This window comes from Protobothrops mucrosquamatus, unplaced genomic scaffold (genome assembly GCF_001527695.2).
Source record: "Protobothrops mucrosquamatus isolate PMUCROS unplaced genomic scaffold, P.Mucros_1.0 scaffold1519, whole genome shotgun sequence".
NCBI classification, from domain to species: Eukaryota; Metazoa; Chordata; class Lepidosauria; order Squamata; family Viperidae; genus Protobothrops; species Protobothrops mucrosquamatus.
This window is the reverse complement of record NW_015387691.1, coordinates 503152-517163: the sequence shown is the minus strand read 5'-3', so window position 1 is coordinate 517163 and position 14012 is coordinate 503152. Positions and strand designations below refer to the sequence as shown.

General features: G+C 35.9%; 1 protein-coding gene across 3 annotated transcripts in view; it reads left to right on the top strand.

Moving 5' to 3' along the window:
- The window catches only part of NOCT (nocturnin), a 13345-nt gene extending 3256 nt beyond the window's left edge, over positions 1 to 10089 (top strand). For 2 of the 3 annotated variants that reach the window (XM_015822299.1, XM_015822297.1), the window contains 2 exons: positions 7061 to 7330; positions 8742 to 10089. In XM_015822299.1, coding sequence (XP_015677785.1) covers positions 7069 to 7330; positions 8742 to 9592 — 1113 coding nt within the window. In that variant the 5' untranslated portion in view covers positions 7061 to 7068 and the 3' untranslated portion in view covers positions 9593 to 10089. Of the gene's footprint in view, positions 1 to 5650; positions 5679 to 7060; positions 7331 to 8741 lie in introns of those variants that run through there. The other variant, XM_015822298.1, reaches the window with a different exon arrangement.
- The last annotated feature ends 3923 nt before the right edge of the window (positions 10090 to 14012 follow it).

Genomic DNA, 14012 nt, shown 5'->3' with positions numbered 1-14012 from the left:
TACTTCCTTGCCAAAAGCAGAGGATATATGCCTTATTCCTAGTTGAAGGCCAAATCCAACTTTTGGGTGCTCTGAGTCACCCTCCAGATAGTAGTTGAAACAAGGATACAAACTAAATTTGATTTCATGTTAAAATTATTTATAGACATTAAAGTAGTTGTTTCAGGTTTGAAACAATTGTTTCACATTCAAAAGGGACTGTTTTGATATTTTAAAAGTATTTTGATATTCAAACAACAGTCTCTACTTTGAAACATTATTGTACACCTAAAAATTTGCAAACAACCTTACAAACCACAAATTTATTTTTTTAATACTTTCAGGGTAATGCCTACTCAGAAATAAGAGCACTACTTCAGCTCTTTCAGGATTGTTGCTATGTTAACATTACAGATCTTTCTCCTTCTCTTTATTGCCCAATTCGGTATAGTCTAATTCAAACAGAATGATCCTTAGTTCTTTTTAACCTGATTGAGGTTAAACTTTGGCAATTATCTGCATATAATGTATCTTTATAAACTTTGCTTAAGTGGTCACTTTAGACAAAATCTTATCTCGAGGAGGGTATTTTCTTTCCAGTTTTTCCAGTAACATGTGAAACTATGGAACTCCAGGTCAAGCAACTTTTTGGTGATGGGAAAGTTGAAAGAAAGTAACAATGAGCAGGATGAGGAAACAAACTGACTAAGATCTTTCTCTGCCAAAAAGGAATCCTTGGGACCACAGATCCTTGGTTTAACATTATAATGTGCATAATCTTTGGTCTTGTCTTCCCATCTACACTCAAATGGCAAGAAACAAATTATCCTCAGGAATTTGCCTGCAGCTGTAGCCCTGATACCTTTTATCTATAGGACCATCCTATCTACATTTCTTGGAAACCTTCTCAAATATGTGATTATAGAATGATTCAAAGTATTTTTTTAATTTCCTAATTTGATTTGACTGAGTTAATCACAATGTACCCTTATGTTGTCAAAAGTCTTGTCCAGAGTTCCTAACAAAATCCTTGCTTGACAGAGAGAAGATTCCAATCCTTGGCATCTCCAGTTTAGCAAAGATCAAGTACAAAGAACCTGAATCCTGGAAATTAGTACTAGTCAGTACAGGACTAGATGGATAAATAGCCTGAGTTTTTAGCAACTTTTTAAATAAGGCGATTCAGGATATTGTCTAGAGAACTTCTAATTTAATATTTTGAAATGAGTTTTCCATTGTTCATTACTGTAGGGCAAACAAAATAAGCCAACATTAGAACATTATGCAGAACAAGGTATCCTGTTAAGCTATCTAGCACAAGAAGTTTACATATAAAATGCTACATTTTCTGTATCTTAGGTATATCTTTATTTACTTGAAGCCAGAGATATTAAAAGTGCTGTAGACTTACAGTGATTTGCACAAATTGCTCAGGAACTGTAAACGCATATATCAGAGGCACACATTTTCCAGAAAAAAACCCCAACCAAATAAGCAATTCCCAATATTTTTCAACTGATACTATGAAAGAACTTGGTCTATACTGCCTTCTGGAAAACTGTAAAGGAGGACTCCATTTAAATGTCCAGAACTAAGTTGTTCCAAAGTGTGTCCTCAAAACAATACTTTTGCCCTCTGTCTTGGAGGGGGGGAGGATATTCTTGAGATTCCCATTTAGAACAATGGAGAAGATAGATTGGTTCTATATGAAGAAGGCAGTCCTGCAGATATCTAAGCACCAAGCCACAGAACATTCCTCAGGATGAGGAATGAGTGTTTCGAATTATATTCAGAAGCCTATTGAAACCTATTGCAGAACCCTCACACAGGTGTTATGTAACACTGGCAGCTTTTGTTCATTATTAGGCAGGTTGTATCAATTGCAGCTTCTAAGTAGTTTTCAAGGACAGCCCTATACAGAGCGCACAACAATAGTCAATGCAAGAAATTATGAAAGGCATAGATTACTGATGATACCACACTCCAAACTGGTAATCGCTTTACTTAGTGGCTTCATGTTGACGTGAAATAGTAGCCCTTGGATAGCCCATAACATATTTGCATCCTTTATTCCAGGATGTGATTTGACTTAGGAAATTGAATATACCTAGTTACTATAAATCATTGTTAATTTTTAATATTATATTAAAATAAGTTTTTGTTATAGAAGTTGGTTTAACAATCTACAAAACTACCAGCAATAATCTGAATTTATAAAACACGTTCAATAGTATTTGTAGAAATATTTATAAAAAATATATAAATGATAGCACACATGGGATCTTGCAAATATTTATCAGAGCTTACATCTGTAACATCAGCAGTTACAATTGCCATGATAGCCCAATTATTGATTGGTGACATTCTAATCCAAAGCAAGCTTCATTGAGCTTATTTTCTGAATACAAATTGCTAGAATTGCCCTGTGTAAAAGGGCCCTAGTGATTGCTGTCAGGGTCTGGCTGGTTCTGTGGGTATTAATTGTCTGCGTTGAACAATCCAGTACCATTGCATAAGCACTATTGAGTAACTTTCTGTAACTTAGATAGGCACAATTAAGCAACCTACTTATTCTGCTGGAAGCAGCAATATTCAACTGCATCAAGGTTAGACAGAAGCAGCTAGTGGACTTTCATACCATTATTTCCTAAGCTCTGCATATTTTAAACTTTTGTGAAAGATTTACAGCTCAATATAAAAAATTAAGTGCAAACTACTGACAAATTGTATCTGAAGGCATAGGCTGTAAAAAAATCTAATAAGGGAATGAAACATTGTATTTAAGGGAAAATGTTTTATAACTAAGATATCTAGAATTTCAAGAATATACAGTTGTTAGATGTTTGCTGCTGTCTGATCCATCAGAGAATGTACATATTTTTAGAGTAAGAGATGAGTTCCATGTTAAGATTTTGCTGCTGCATACTATTGCAATGCAGCTATAGGAGTTTAAGGATTTATATAATTCTGCTGATGACTATGATCTGCTTTATCAGACAAGAATTAGACAGAATCAGCCTCTGTTTTAAACTGGCATTACAAATACCTAGAATATTGCAGCATCTCCAAACAATTTAGCAAAGAAGTCTTGGCATGGTAATAACAGATTGCTGTCTAAAATTGTAAGATGGGTTGGGAGGAGACACAGGACAGTCTCACAGTTATGTAGATTGGTAATTTCAAGAACTTTTTGTTTCTGATATTAGTACTGTTGCTACCAAAATGCCTAAATCCCTCCAGATTGTTCAGAAAGGAATGGGAGAAGAACAGCTTAATTGCAGGTTAAAATAGCTATGAAATATAAACCATCTTTTCTAGCTAAGATTTGTCTTCAAAATAGCAGTTGCAGGCATATCTTGAATAAGGCTTGCATAATATTAAATATGCAAGTAAACTTGAGAAGTTTACTATTCTGGTTATATATACCATATGCAACTATCAATTGCATGAGGAAGGAGAGAGATCTTGCTCATATTTATGGAAAATACATGTTAAATGACTTAACCATTCTTTGAAGATTCTGTGCAATAAAGTACAATGATAAAATTGTTTCAGGACCAGAAAACTTCATAAAGGATTTGCACCAGTATGAATTTTGATGAACAAAGCTATTGTAGCTTTTGAAATAATTTAAATAGATTGAACTTTCTCTGGGAAAACACTAAATATTTTAAGAATAAGGGATTATTGTACAATGTGTACTCCTGGAGCTGCATGTTCATTTGCCACTGGCATTTCTCTACTGCTCTACTAAAAATGGCTCTAAGCAGCAGGTTTAGGAAGTCATTTTGCATATTGTACAGTGAAATTACACCTACATTTATAGATGCAGGGCTTTTTTTGTCATAGAATGCCCAGAACGGAGTTCCGGCACCTTTTTTGGATGGAACCTTGTAGGGTAGGCAAGGCGGGTTGTATGACGTGTGTGAGTTCCGGCACCTTTTTTTTTTTTTTTTTTTTTACAAAAAAAACACTGTATAGATGTATGTTAATCCAAAATAGTGTATTTGGTTTAACTCAGAAAGCATAATTGTGGTGAACAGAAGTGCACAAATAAACTGAGATCCTAGTTCAATTTGTGATTTAATTCAGAATCAATTTGATTTAAATGTGTGACTTGATTTAAAAGGTAATTTGATTTGAATTGGTGATTCATCACTGCTAAAATCAAATCACAAGTCCACTGAATCCAGCAAACTGATTCAACATAGTATGTATGTTTATTTCACAATTAGAATGAAGATACAATTTGAAGAGTGGTTTTGATTGCAATGTCTTTAAACAAAATCAAAGCTGTGTGAAGCTATAATTATGACTTGGAGAAGTCTTAAATCTAGGAAACTTATTAGAACCTTTCAATTTTTTTCAGAACAAAACCAATCAATTATGTATGCCACATATCCTTCAATGTGAGATTTATAATCTAAAACTGGATTGCTCCAGAGGTATCATTATCGTTTTTAATTTAACTTGTCATGATAGAATTTTAAGATCTTAGAGATAGAAAGAAATAACAGACACTGTTTTTAAAGCATTCCCTTTGTTCCTAGTCCAATTAAAAACATTTCACATTTTTGAAAAGGTTGTTGTTACCTCAGGACATGCTTCAAAGCACACATTCTGCTTTTGGGTGTGTTGCTGTTCATGACTCACTTTCAGTGTTCTCTAATATGTCATATGGGGTGTGTGGGTCTTTCTTTGTTTTAATAATGTTGTGAGCCGCCCTGAGTCCTTCGGGAGAAGGGCGGGATATAAATTGAAATAATAAATAAATAAATAAATAAATAAATAAATAAATCTTGAAGAACATCTGAGAATTTAATTGAGAGAACACTGGTGAAAAGAATCATTACTTATTCACTGAACTAAATGTGAAACAGAATGATAGATACTGATGGTATAAATGGACTCATTAAGGAATTTGCCTGAAAATCACATAAATCAAGAATATTTTGCTAGTATTAGACAAAGAACAAGCTAACTGATGAATTTTTGTGAAGAAAGGTTAATGTAAAGTTCAGCCAGTGATTACTAGATTCACACATTGTGCTATTATGGATTATTCTTGCCTTAAATCCAGTCCTTGTGATTTTTAAAACAAGAACTTTTGTAAATCAATTGTTTCTTATCTAGCAAATCATGATGATGAAAACTATGCCTTGGTGTGTGATGAGATTTGTATCTTCCATTGCAAAAGAAAAAGAGTGCCGCAGCATTCAATAAGTACTGAGTGCTTTACTTCACCTAGTCAATTTATGAGACTGAAATATCAAGGTGGAGAAAAACACTGAGAATCACTTTAGTGCAGGGGTCTCGAACCTTGGCAACTTTAAGAATTATGGACTTCAACTTGCTGAGGAATTCTGGTTATGTGAGCAGGAACCCTATTCTTAGGCTGAGGGAAACAGCTAGCTCCAAGCAATTCAGTCAGGTTGCAATAAAAGAGCAACAAATGATGAGGCATCACAAAAAGCACATATAAATTTAGTTTTTATTTAAGCTAATAGTGATAATGGATTTTGTTTTTTAAAAAAAAGCTGTTTCAATGGAAAAAGTTATATAAAAGACCACTAGGTGTCTCTTGTGTACCAGTGGCATAGGAAATGCTCACACATGACTTTGGAGGCTGGCAATTCTGTGTGCAATTCTCCATTAGAGTTGTTTACCACTTGTGTTGATGTATCCATCCGATTTATCAGGTAATTATTGTTTAATATAACTAGGAACTTTCTAAAATATTACCTTTTCGTTATTAGAAAGCCCACTTTCCAACAAAATGCAACTTGGTCTGCTTTGTGAATTATAAACTATTGTTGGACTAAAATAGAATTACAAAGAGCAGTCGGAAGAAACAGGAAGATAATAAAGTGTCCAAATCTTATTTCCCTATTTTAAGGGTAGTGGGAAGCACTTGCAGCCTTGAAAAGATTAATATAGGCTTTGCTATTACTAGAAACATATGGGGGGAAAGTTTATCTTTTGACACTGGAAATCATATGAATAGCGTCTTTTTAAAGTGCAGGGTAGCTTCTTGGTTCACATGCAGCGCCTAAGATGATGGTGTTCAGATTAGCAGGGGCAGGATGGCACTTGATTATATATTATAAACAGAATTTAAACCACCACCTTACTAGTAGTAGGATCATGGTATTATGAGGTGTCTAGTATCTGCAGAAAAAAATAAAGCTATTGAAAAGCCAGAGCACAATTTTATATTGCAGTTCTTTCCATTTTAAATTTTAGCTTGCTCCCTCAGATCGCCTTGGTTTTTTTGCAGAGTATTGCTGACGTCAGGAAAAAATACTTTGTAAACCCAAGCATTTCTTTAAAGTACATTATAGGAACATCTTTTTTATGAAAGTAAGAAGTAGAAGTGAATGAGCTTTGAATTGATTTGTGATTATAACATGTGTTTGCTGGTTAATAAAGCAGAATGTTTATGATTTGGCTTTCTTGTGAGATTGGGAAAAAATAAAGTTCTGTGTTCCATGATGTGGCGTGTCAGAAATTTTGTAGGCTGAGTTATTTAGCAAGAAGCAATCCTGCTGGATTACTGTCTCAGATTTAATAGCTGCTACCATTGACATAATTAGCTGTGCTATACAACTTGGTAAAAATATTTGAAATGTGATAGATCACCTTCAAATATCAGTCCAATAAATGAAAGAGCTGAATAGGCAACTGGAAAAAACTGCAACTGGTTAGGTATAACATAGGCTGATTCTGAGGGCTTGAAACTGTTTATAGAGATCATAAAAATTACTAAGTGAAATATCCTAAGAGGACAGCATAAAAAGGGGAACTTAAATTTGTGGTATTTAAGAAGGGAAATGAGTATTGCGTTGTTAACTTCATATTGAAAAATATGCTGTCAATTGTGCTTGCTTATATTATATAGCATACCTCTTAACATTGGCTGCAAATTTTGAAAACTGAGGTTCATTATAACTGGAGGCTACCAGCACTATAAGGCTATCACATTGTATGTGAACTCTAATGATGAATGCATTTGTTTTGATCTGAGAGAAGTTAATTGGAAGAAATTGGAATTGCTGTACTGAAATTCTTCTTTCTTTTTCAGGGTATTCCATGGGCAACAGTACAAGTAGGCTGTATAGTGCACTGGCAAAGACTTTGAGTAGTGGTGTCATTACTAAACATCAGGAGTACTTGGAACAAACAGATCCTGAGTTTCTGGATCCTATAGATCCTAAAGATCTGCTTGAAGAATGCCAGATTGTTCTTCAGAACCGTCCAGCCCGGCTCCAAAGGGATTTTGTGGACTTGAGGACCAGTTTTGTCAGAAATCATCAGCCCATCAGAGTTATGCAATGGAATATACTTGCCCAAGGTACAATCTTAACTGAGAAATTGTATTTGAGCCTTGTAAAATTCATTTCATTCAGTTGATAGATCTTTTTATGCATTCTTTAAGTTAGTAGATTTGGGGTACTGGAACAATTTTTGAATTAAGGTATCTCAAATCTACAAACTTAAAAAATGCATAAAAATTCAGAACTCATTATACCTGTACAATTGGAATTTCTATGAAATTCAGACCAATTTTATTTTCGAAGTTCTGATCATTGCAGTGAACCCATGATCATGTAATATAACCTATATATATTCTTCTGAGATGATCATGACACCTTGTTATTGGAGATAAAAAAAATATTGTCAGCTTGATTATACCACATGGAAAGTGGGGGGAACATCTGTACTGCCTTTTTCTCAAAGAATGACCCAATGGATCATAGATAGTTTAGTTAGCCTATAATTATCAGAATTTTCAATCAGCATGACCAATCAAAAGCATAGTAATGGATGAGATATAATTAAGTTTGCTACCTAAAAGCCCCTTTCCTTATTTTCTGGGTAGAAACTTGTTTTGAATGTCAGCTTTTCAATATTTATTTTAAAAAAATCAACCAGAAAGTAATAATTTTATTATTTTTTATTTTATCGTATCACTAACAAAATGGCAGAGCAAAGATTTCAAATGTTTATAACTCACAGAAATAATAAACAACCAGATAAAGGCTCCAGGGATTTTAGGGGGGGATCAAGACTCCTTCGCTTCCTTCTCTGCAGCGATCCCAAACTAGCCAGTCTCTTAACTTCACCCATGCCCACGCTAGCTGTAGATTCTACCACATATTCTGATCCATATGTATTTTTACCTTAGATTATTCCTTATATATGAATTAAACTGCTGTTTTTTAAACTTTTGGTTGATATGAATCCAGTGGAATTGTCACCTTGAATTTACCTTTAGATAATGTGAAATGTATCTTCTTTTTCATGATTTATGTTTGGAAGTAATATTTATTCACAAAATGGTCATTGCAATATAGTAGTTTTACTCTGTGTTAGCATACGAGTTTCAATCCCCTGGTTTAGAAATATACGAATATAGTTTAGGATATTAAAATAAAATGATGCATAAATATGGTAGAATAATCATCTTTAGGCTTTATTTTGAATTTACTAAGCAAAGCGAAATTGGAACTGCAAAATTGCTGTTTCACTAGATTATGAATAAAATTGTATTAGTCAATGTATGCCATTCATGAAAAGATTTGAGCAAGGAAGACCAAATTTGTCGCACGGTTCTATAGTACTAGATGACTAAAAATATACCAATAGCTTCTACAGAATTCCACTAAGAGTGTGGATTGGACTATTGGTTTTTATGTATTTTATGGGAAGGAAAATATTTCCTAAATAAAGTTTTCTTAACTGATATATTTTCTTCATTCCAGCTCTTGGGGAAGGCAAGGACAACTTTATCCAATGCCCCATGGAAGCCTTGAGATGGGAGGAAAGGAAGTGCCTCATTCTAGAAGAGATCCTTGCTTACCAGCCTGATATCCTCTGTCTACAAGAAGTGGACCACTATTTTGATACTTTTCAGCCATTACTCAGTCGGCTAGGCTACCAATGTGCTTTTCTTCCTAAACCATGTTCTCCATGTTTAGATGTGGAATGTAACAATGGCCCAGATGGCTGTGCCTTGTTTTTCCTTAAGGACAGGTTTACGCTAATTAATAGTACCAACATTGGGTTGACAGCAATGAAGTTCAAGACCAATCAAGTGGCTATAGTTCAGATCCTGAAATGTAATGAGACTGGGAAAATGTTCTGTGTTGCTGTCACCCACTTGAAAGCTCGCAATGGCTGGGAGAGGTTTCGATCTGCTCAAGGTGCTGATCTTCTTGAAAATCTAAAACAGATCACCCAGGATGCAGAGATCCCTCTTATAGTCTGTGGTGACTTCAATGCTGAGCCTACAGAAGAAGTGTATAAGCAATTCGCTGAATCTAGTCTAAACCTAAACAGTGCTTATAAACATCTGAGTACAGATGGGCTAACAGAGCCTCCATACACCACATGGAAGATCCGTCCTTCTGGAGAATGCAGTCATACAATTGATTACATCTGGTATTCACAACAGGCCTTAAAAGTAGATGCTGCCCTCAGCCTTTTAACTGAGGAACAAATTGGACCCAATAGGCTCCCATCTTTCCGTTACCCATCAGACCATCTATCTTTAGTATGTGACTTCACCTTTAATGAAAACCCAGAGAACTTTTTAAGATTAGGTGAAATATAAAGCGGAATAGGGAGTGTTTTAATGTACTGTGTTTGTACAGGCAAAGACTTTTATCATGGATTTCTAAAGACGTGGGGATGGGATGGGAAAAATATTTATGAATGGAGAATTAATAATCTACTCCTATAGCCTTGACTTTTTTTCTTAACTCCATGCTATGACAAAAAAGACAAAAATATGCCTGGCTAGCTGCTTATGCTATGTTTCCTTTTTTCTGAAGAAAAGTATGGCTCTTATTCAACTCTAATTGTAACAAAGTTTTTCCTCCCATATCTAAGCTCTTGAGTTGTAAAGTAAAACAGTTGCACTGCATGTAACAGCATTGTCCTGTCTGTCAATAGTCGGTCAGATGAATACCCAGGGTTCGTCCCTCCCATATTGGACCGAATGACCAAATTTTGTTCAGCATAAAGTTTAGTATGAGCCTCAGTTAATTTTTTGCTGAGGTTGTCTTGGATTGTGCCTTCTACTTGAATAAATTAAGTGTTAATCTCAAACCTGCGTATTGTTTTTGAAGATATTTCAAAGTGTATTAGAATTTCTACAGTTGTTCACCTACATGGAAAGTAGTACAGGAAGTCCTCAACTCAAAAACACAATTGAGCCTCAAACCTCTGTTGCTAAGTGAGACATTTGTTAAGTGACTTTTGTCCCATTTTGCGACCTTGCTTGCCACAATTGTTAAGGGAATCACTGCAGATGTTAAGTTAGTTAACTCGGTTGTTAAGCGAATCCAGCTTCCCCATTGACTTTGCTTGTCAGGTCACAAAAGGTGATCACATGACCCCCAGGACATTGCAAACATCCTAAACACGAATCAGTTGCCAAGTATCTGAATTTTGATCACATGACCATGCAGATGCTACATCAGTCATAAATGTGAAAAATATTCATTAGTCACTTTTTCTGTGCTGTTGTAGCTTTGAACCGTCACTAAACAAACTGTAGTTAAGTACCTGTAGTGTTATGCCAAGAAGGATTTGTCTTGGTTTTTAATTCAACCTGGCTATAGAATGAGTATTTTGGTGGTCTCAATATATACTTCCTATCTAAACAAGCTGAAATTTTACTTTCTAGTCTCTCAGGATGTTTTAAGACATCTTCTATCTGCATTCTTCCTTCTTTGGGGCTGTACACAAAGATTTCTCTACTGCCACTCCCGTTACTTCTCTGAAATTTTTTTGTGATGTTGCCTTTTGACTGATGGTCCATCTTCCAATGTGTGAACCACAGGTCATGTATCTGCAGACAACTGGCTTTCGTTACAGATGTCTGAACTAAGTTTGCTGCTGCAGTTAGTTTATTAATTTGTTCTCTTAGGTACCCGATTTCTACAGAGATTATTTGTTCACACAATCAAGTTTTGGTAAGGATAAGAAGCCCCGATACTATTGGATTTCTTTAGGCTGAATTCCACCCATTTCCCTTTTAACTATTTCAGCAAAGAATCATTGAAAATGGGACTCTGCATCTCAGGGCAATGACCTCACTGTTAACAGGCTGCAGCCTTCTGGCTGGAAGATTTAAGTGTTCTGAGCATTCCTTATTACCAACATGGGGTGGAAAAGATTTTTTTTCAAATTGTCAGAAACTGTGTCATACAATGTCTAGCCTATCAAGATGGAAATAGAAGGGTTCTGACTGGCTTTCAACCCTTCCATATTACAGGAGGGCTCAAAGCTGGTACCACTCTTTATTTCAGGGGTCTTCAAACTTGGCCCTTTTATGACTTGTGGACTTCAACTCCCAGAATTCCTCAGCTAGACACGCTGGCTGAGGAATTCTGGGAGTTGAAGTCCACAAGTCATAAAAGGGCCAAGTCTGAAGACCCCTGCCTTATTTCCATGTTCCATCAACTCTGGAGTTCTGATAGGCCCATCTCCCAAGCTGTTTTTCCAGACCAAGTAGGTCTCTTGCTTGCAGCTTCCTACTGATTTGCTGGGCTGGAATGTTTTTTCACATTGCCAGGATAGCATTGATCTTTAGCTCACAAAATGGAGCTGATGGAAAGTGGTTGCTTTGTCTCCAAGACAGAGCATAAAGACTGGAGCAAAGGCATTCCTCCATGGGATACGGAAAAGATTTAATCATTGCCTTGCTGCCTGAAAAGATGGAACCAACTCTCTGTGGTTGACTCCATCTACAGCACGGGTGTCAAACTGGCCACGTCACGTGACATGTCACGACACATCACAACTCTTTTTGCATTGCCGGCAATGGGGTGGGCACGGCTTCGGTATGGTGAAACCGGCTCGCGGGCCGGCAGTTTGACACCCCTGATCTACAGTGGCTAAGAGTGCTTAGATTTTACTCAGTATTTTGTAGTACAACATGAAAGAAGACTTGGAACTCTTATGCATAACACTAGCACAATTTAAATGATGTCATCCTTATTTGGATTCAGGCCATATTGTCAAGAATGAAAAGAGGTTGACACACATTTTCCTTTCAAGGAGTATTTTTCTAAGACATAATTCCAATTACAACAGCAAGTTCTTCCAAGGAATATATTACCACAAATGATAATTGAATCCCAGAAAAATAACTTGCAATATGACAATTATTTGCTATAAAAGATAAAATGGAAACCATTAGAAGTGAAGACATCTTATTTTTACAGAATTCTACATGTAAAGAACTGCAAATGGCCAGAATGCAACAACTGAGATAAAATATTGTCCAATATTCTTCGAAATACTTAATATAAACGTTAAAGAACTCTTACTTACACTGCAAATAATTCCAGCATCATCATATATAATATGATCTCAGATCGAGCTATATGTTCTAGCTTTGTTCACTTTCCCACTTTCCCCATTAAGCATTATCTTAATTTCAACCATATCTAACTCTGTAAAATTTGGAGATATTTCCCCCACATAGTTCAAGGAGAGAAAGCTGTTGATGACCTGCCCTTTAAAATACAGAACTTTGGGAAAGCAAATTTCTATAAAAGTTCTCTCACAAAAGAAAGCCAAAGTGGAGAAGCCATATGTGAAAAACTAAGTATACCTTATGATTCAATAGCTCGTAGAACCACTTTCAGTAGCAATAACTTTTAAGTAATTGTTTTCTGTATTACTTTATCAGTCTCTTACATCATTGTGAAGGAATTGTGACCCATTCTTCTTTACAACTTTGCTTCAGTTCATTGAGGCTTGTGGGTATTTTTTTTAATGCATAGCTCTCTTGAAGTCCCACCACAGCATTTCAGTTGGGTTGAGGCCTGGACTTCTGGCCATTGCAACACCTTGGTTTTTTTTCTTTTTCAGCCATTCTGTTATAGATTGGCTGGTATGCTCAAGTTCATTGTCCTGTTGCATGACCCAATGTCAGCCAAGCTTTAGCTGTCAGACATGTGGCCTCACATTTGGCTCTAGAATACTTTGGTGTGCAGAGGAGTTCATGGTTGACTCAATGACTGCAAGGTACCCAGGTCCGGTCACTGCAAAATAAGCCCAAATCATCAACCCTCCACCACTGTGCTTGATGGTTGATATGGGATGTTTGTGCTGATATGCTGCGTTTGATTTTCACCAAATGTGGCATTGTGCCTTATAGCCAAATATCTCCACTTTGGTCTCATCTGTCCAAAGGACAGTTTTTCAGAAGTGTTTCTTATGATTTGTTCAGATGCAACTTTGCAAACCTAAGCCGTGCTGCCATGTTCTTTTTAGAGAGAAGAAGCTTCACCTGGCAACCCTTCCAAACAAAACATACCTGTTCAATGTTTTTCTAATTGCACTGTCATTAACTTTAATATTTAACATGCTAACTGAGGCCTGTAGAGTCTGAGATCTAACTCCTGGATTTTTTGCAATTCTCTGAGCACTGTGCAGCCTGACCTTGTGGTGAATTTGCTGAGATGTCCACTCCTGGGACAAGAGATCTAAATCCAGCCCACCTTGAATTCCCTTGATTCTTATCGACTGCCAATTTGCTTTGATTGTTAGTGGTTCAGATTTTTGTAGAGAGCTTAATCTTGCAATAAACCTTTATATTCATTTGAACTGCCTGAACTCCTAATTTTTTGAGCTTGACATCTGTATGTCTCTTCCCCCTCCTTTTCAAGGAATCCCATTCACTCCTATGAAGCTGGCTATTGCTACTCTAATTCATTCTGAAACTGGAAGACAGTATAACACAAGTGTAAACACAATTCCAGTCACCCAATTACAACTGTTAATAGTTTAAATTAAATTATCATACAAGTCCTTTCCACTGTGTTATCAACTAGGTATTTCTCTTATATTCAGTAGAATAACTGAGATAATTAACTTAATTCTTTGGTATATTTCCAATTCTGTGCTATTTCTGAAACTAAGTTTTGAGACCAGAAGTAGAAAACTACGTAGCACTGTTGATCTGGATAAACACCAGAGGCACATTAAGGCTTGGAAAAAAGAAACACCAATTTTAA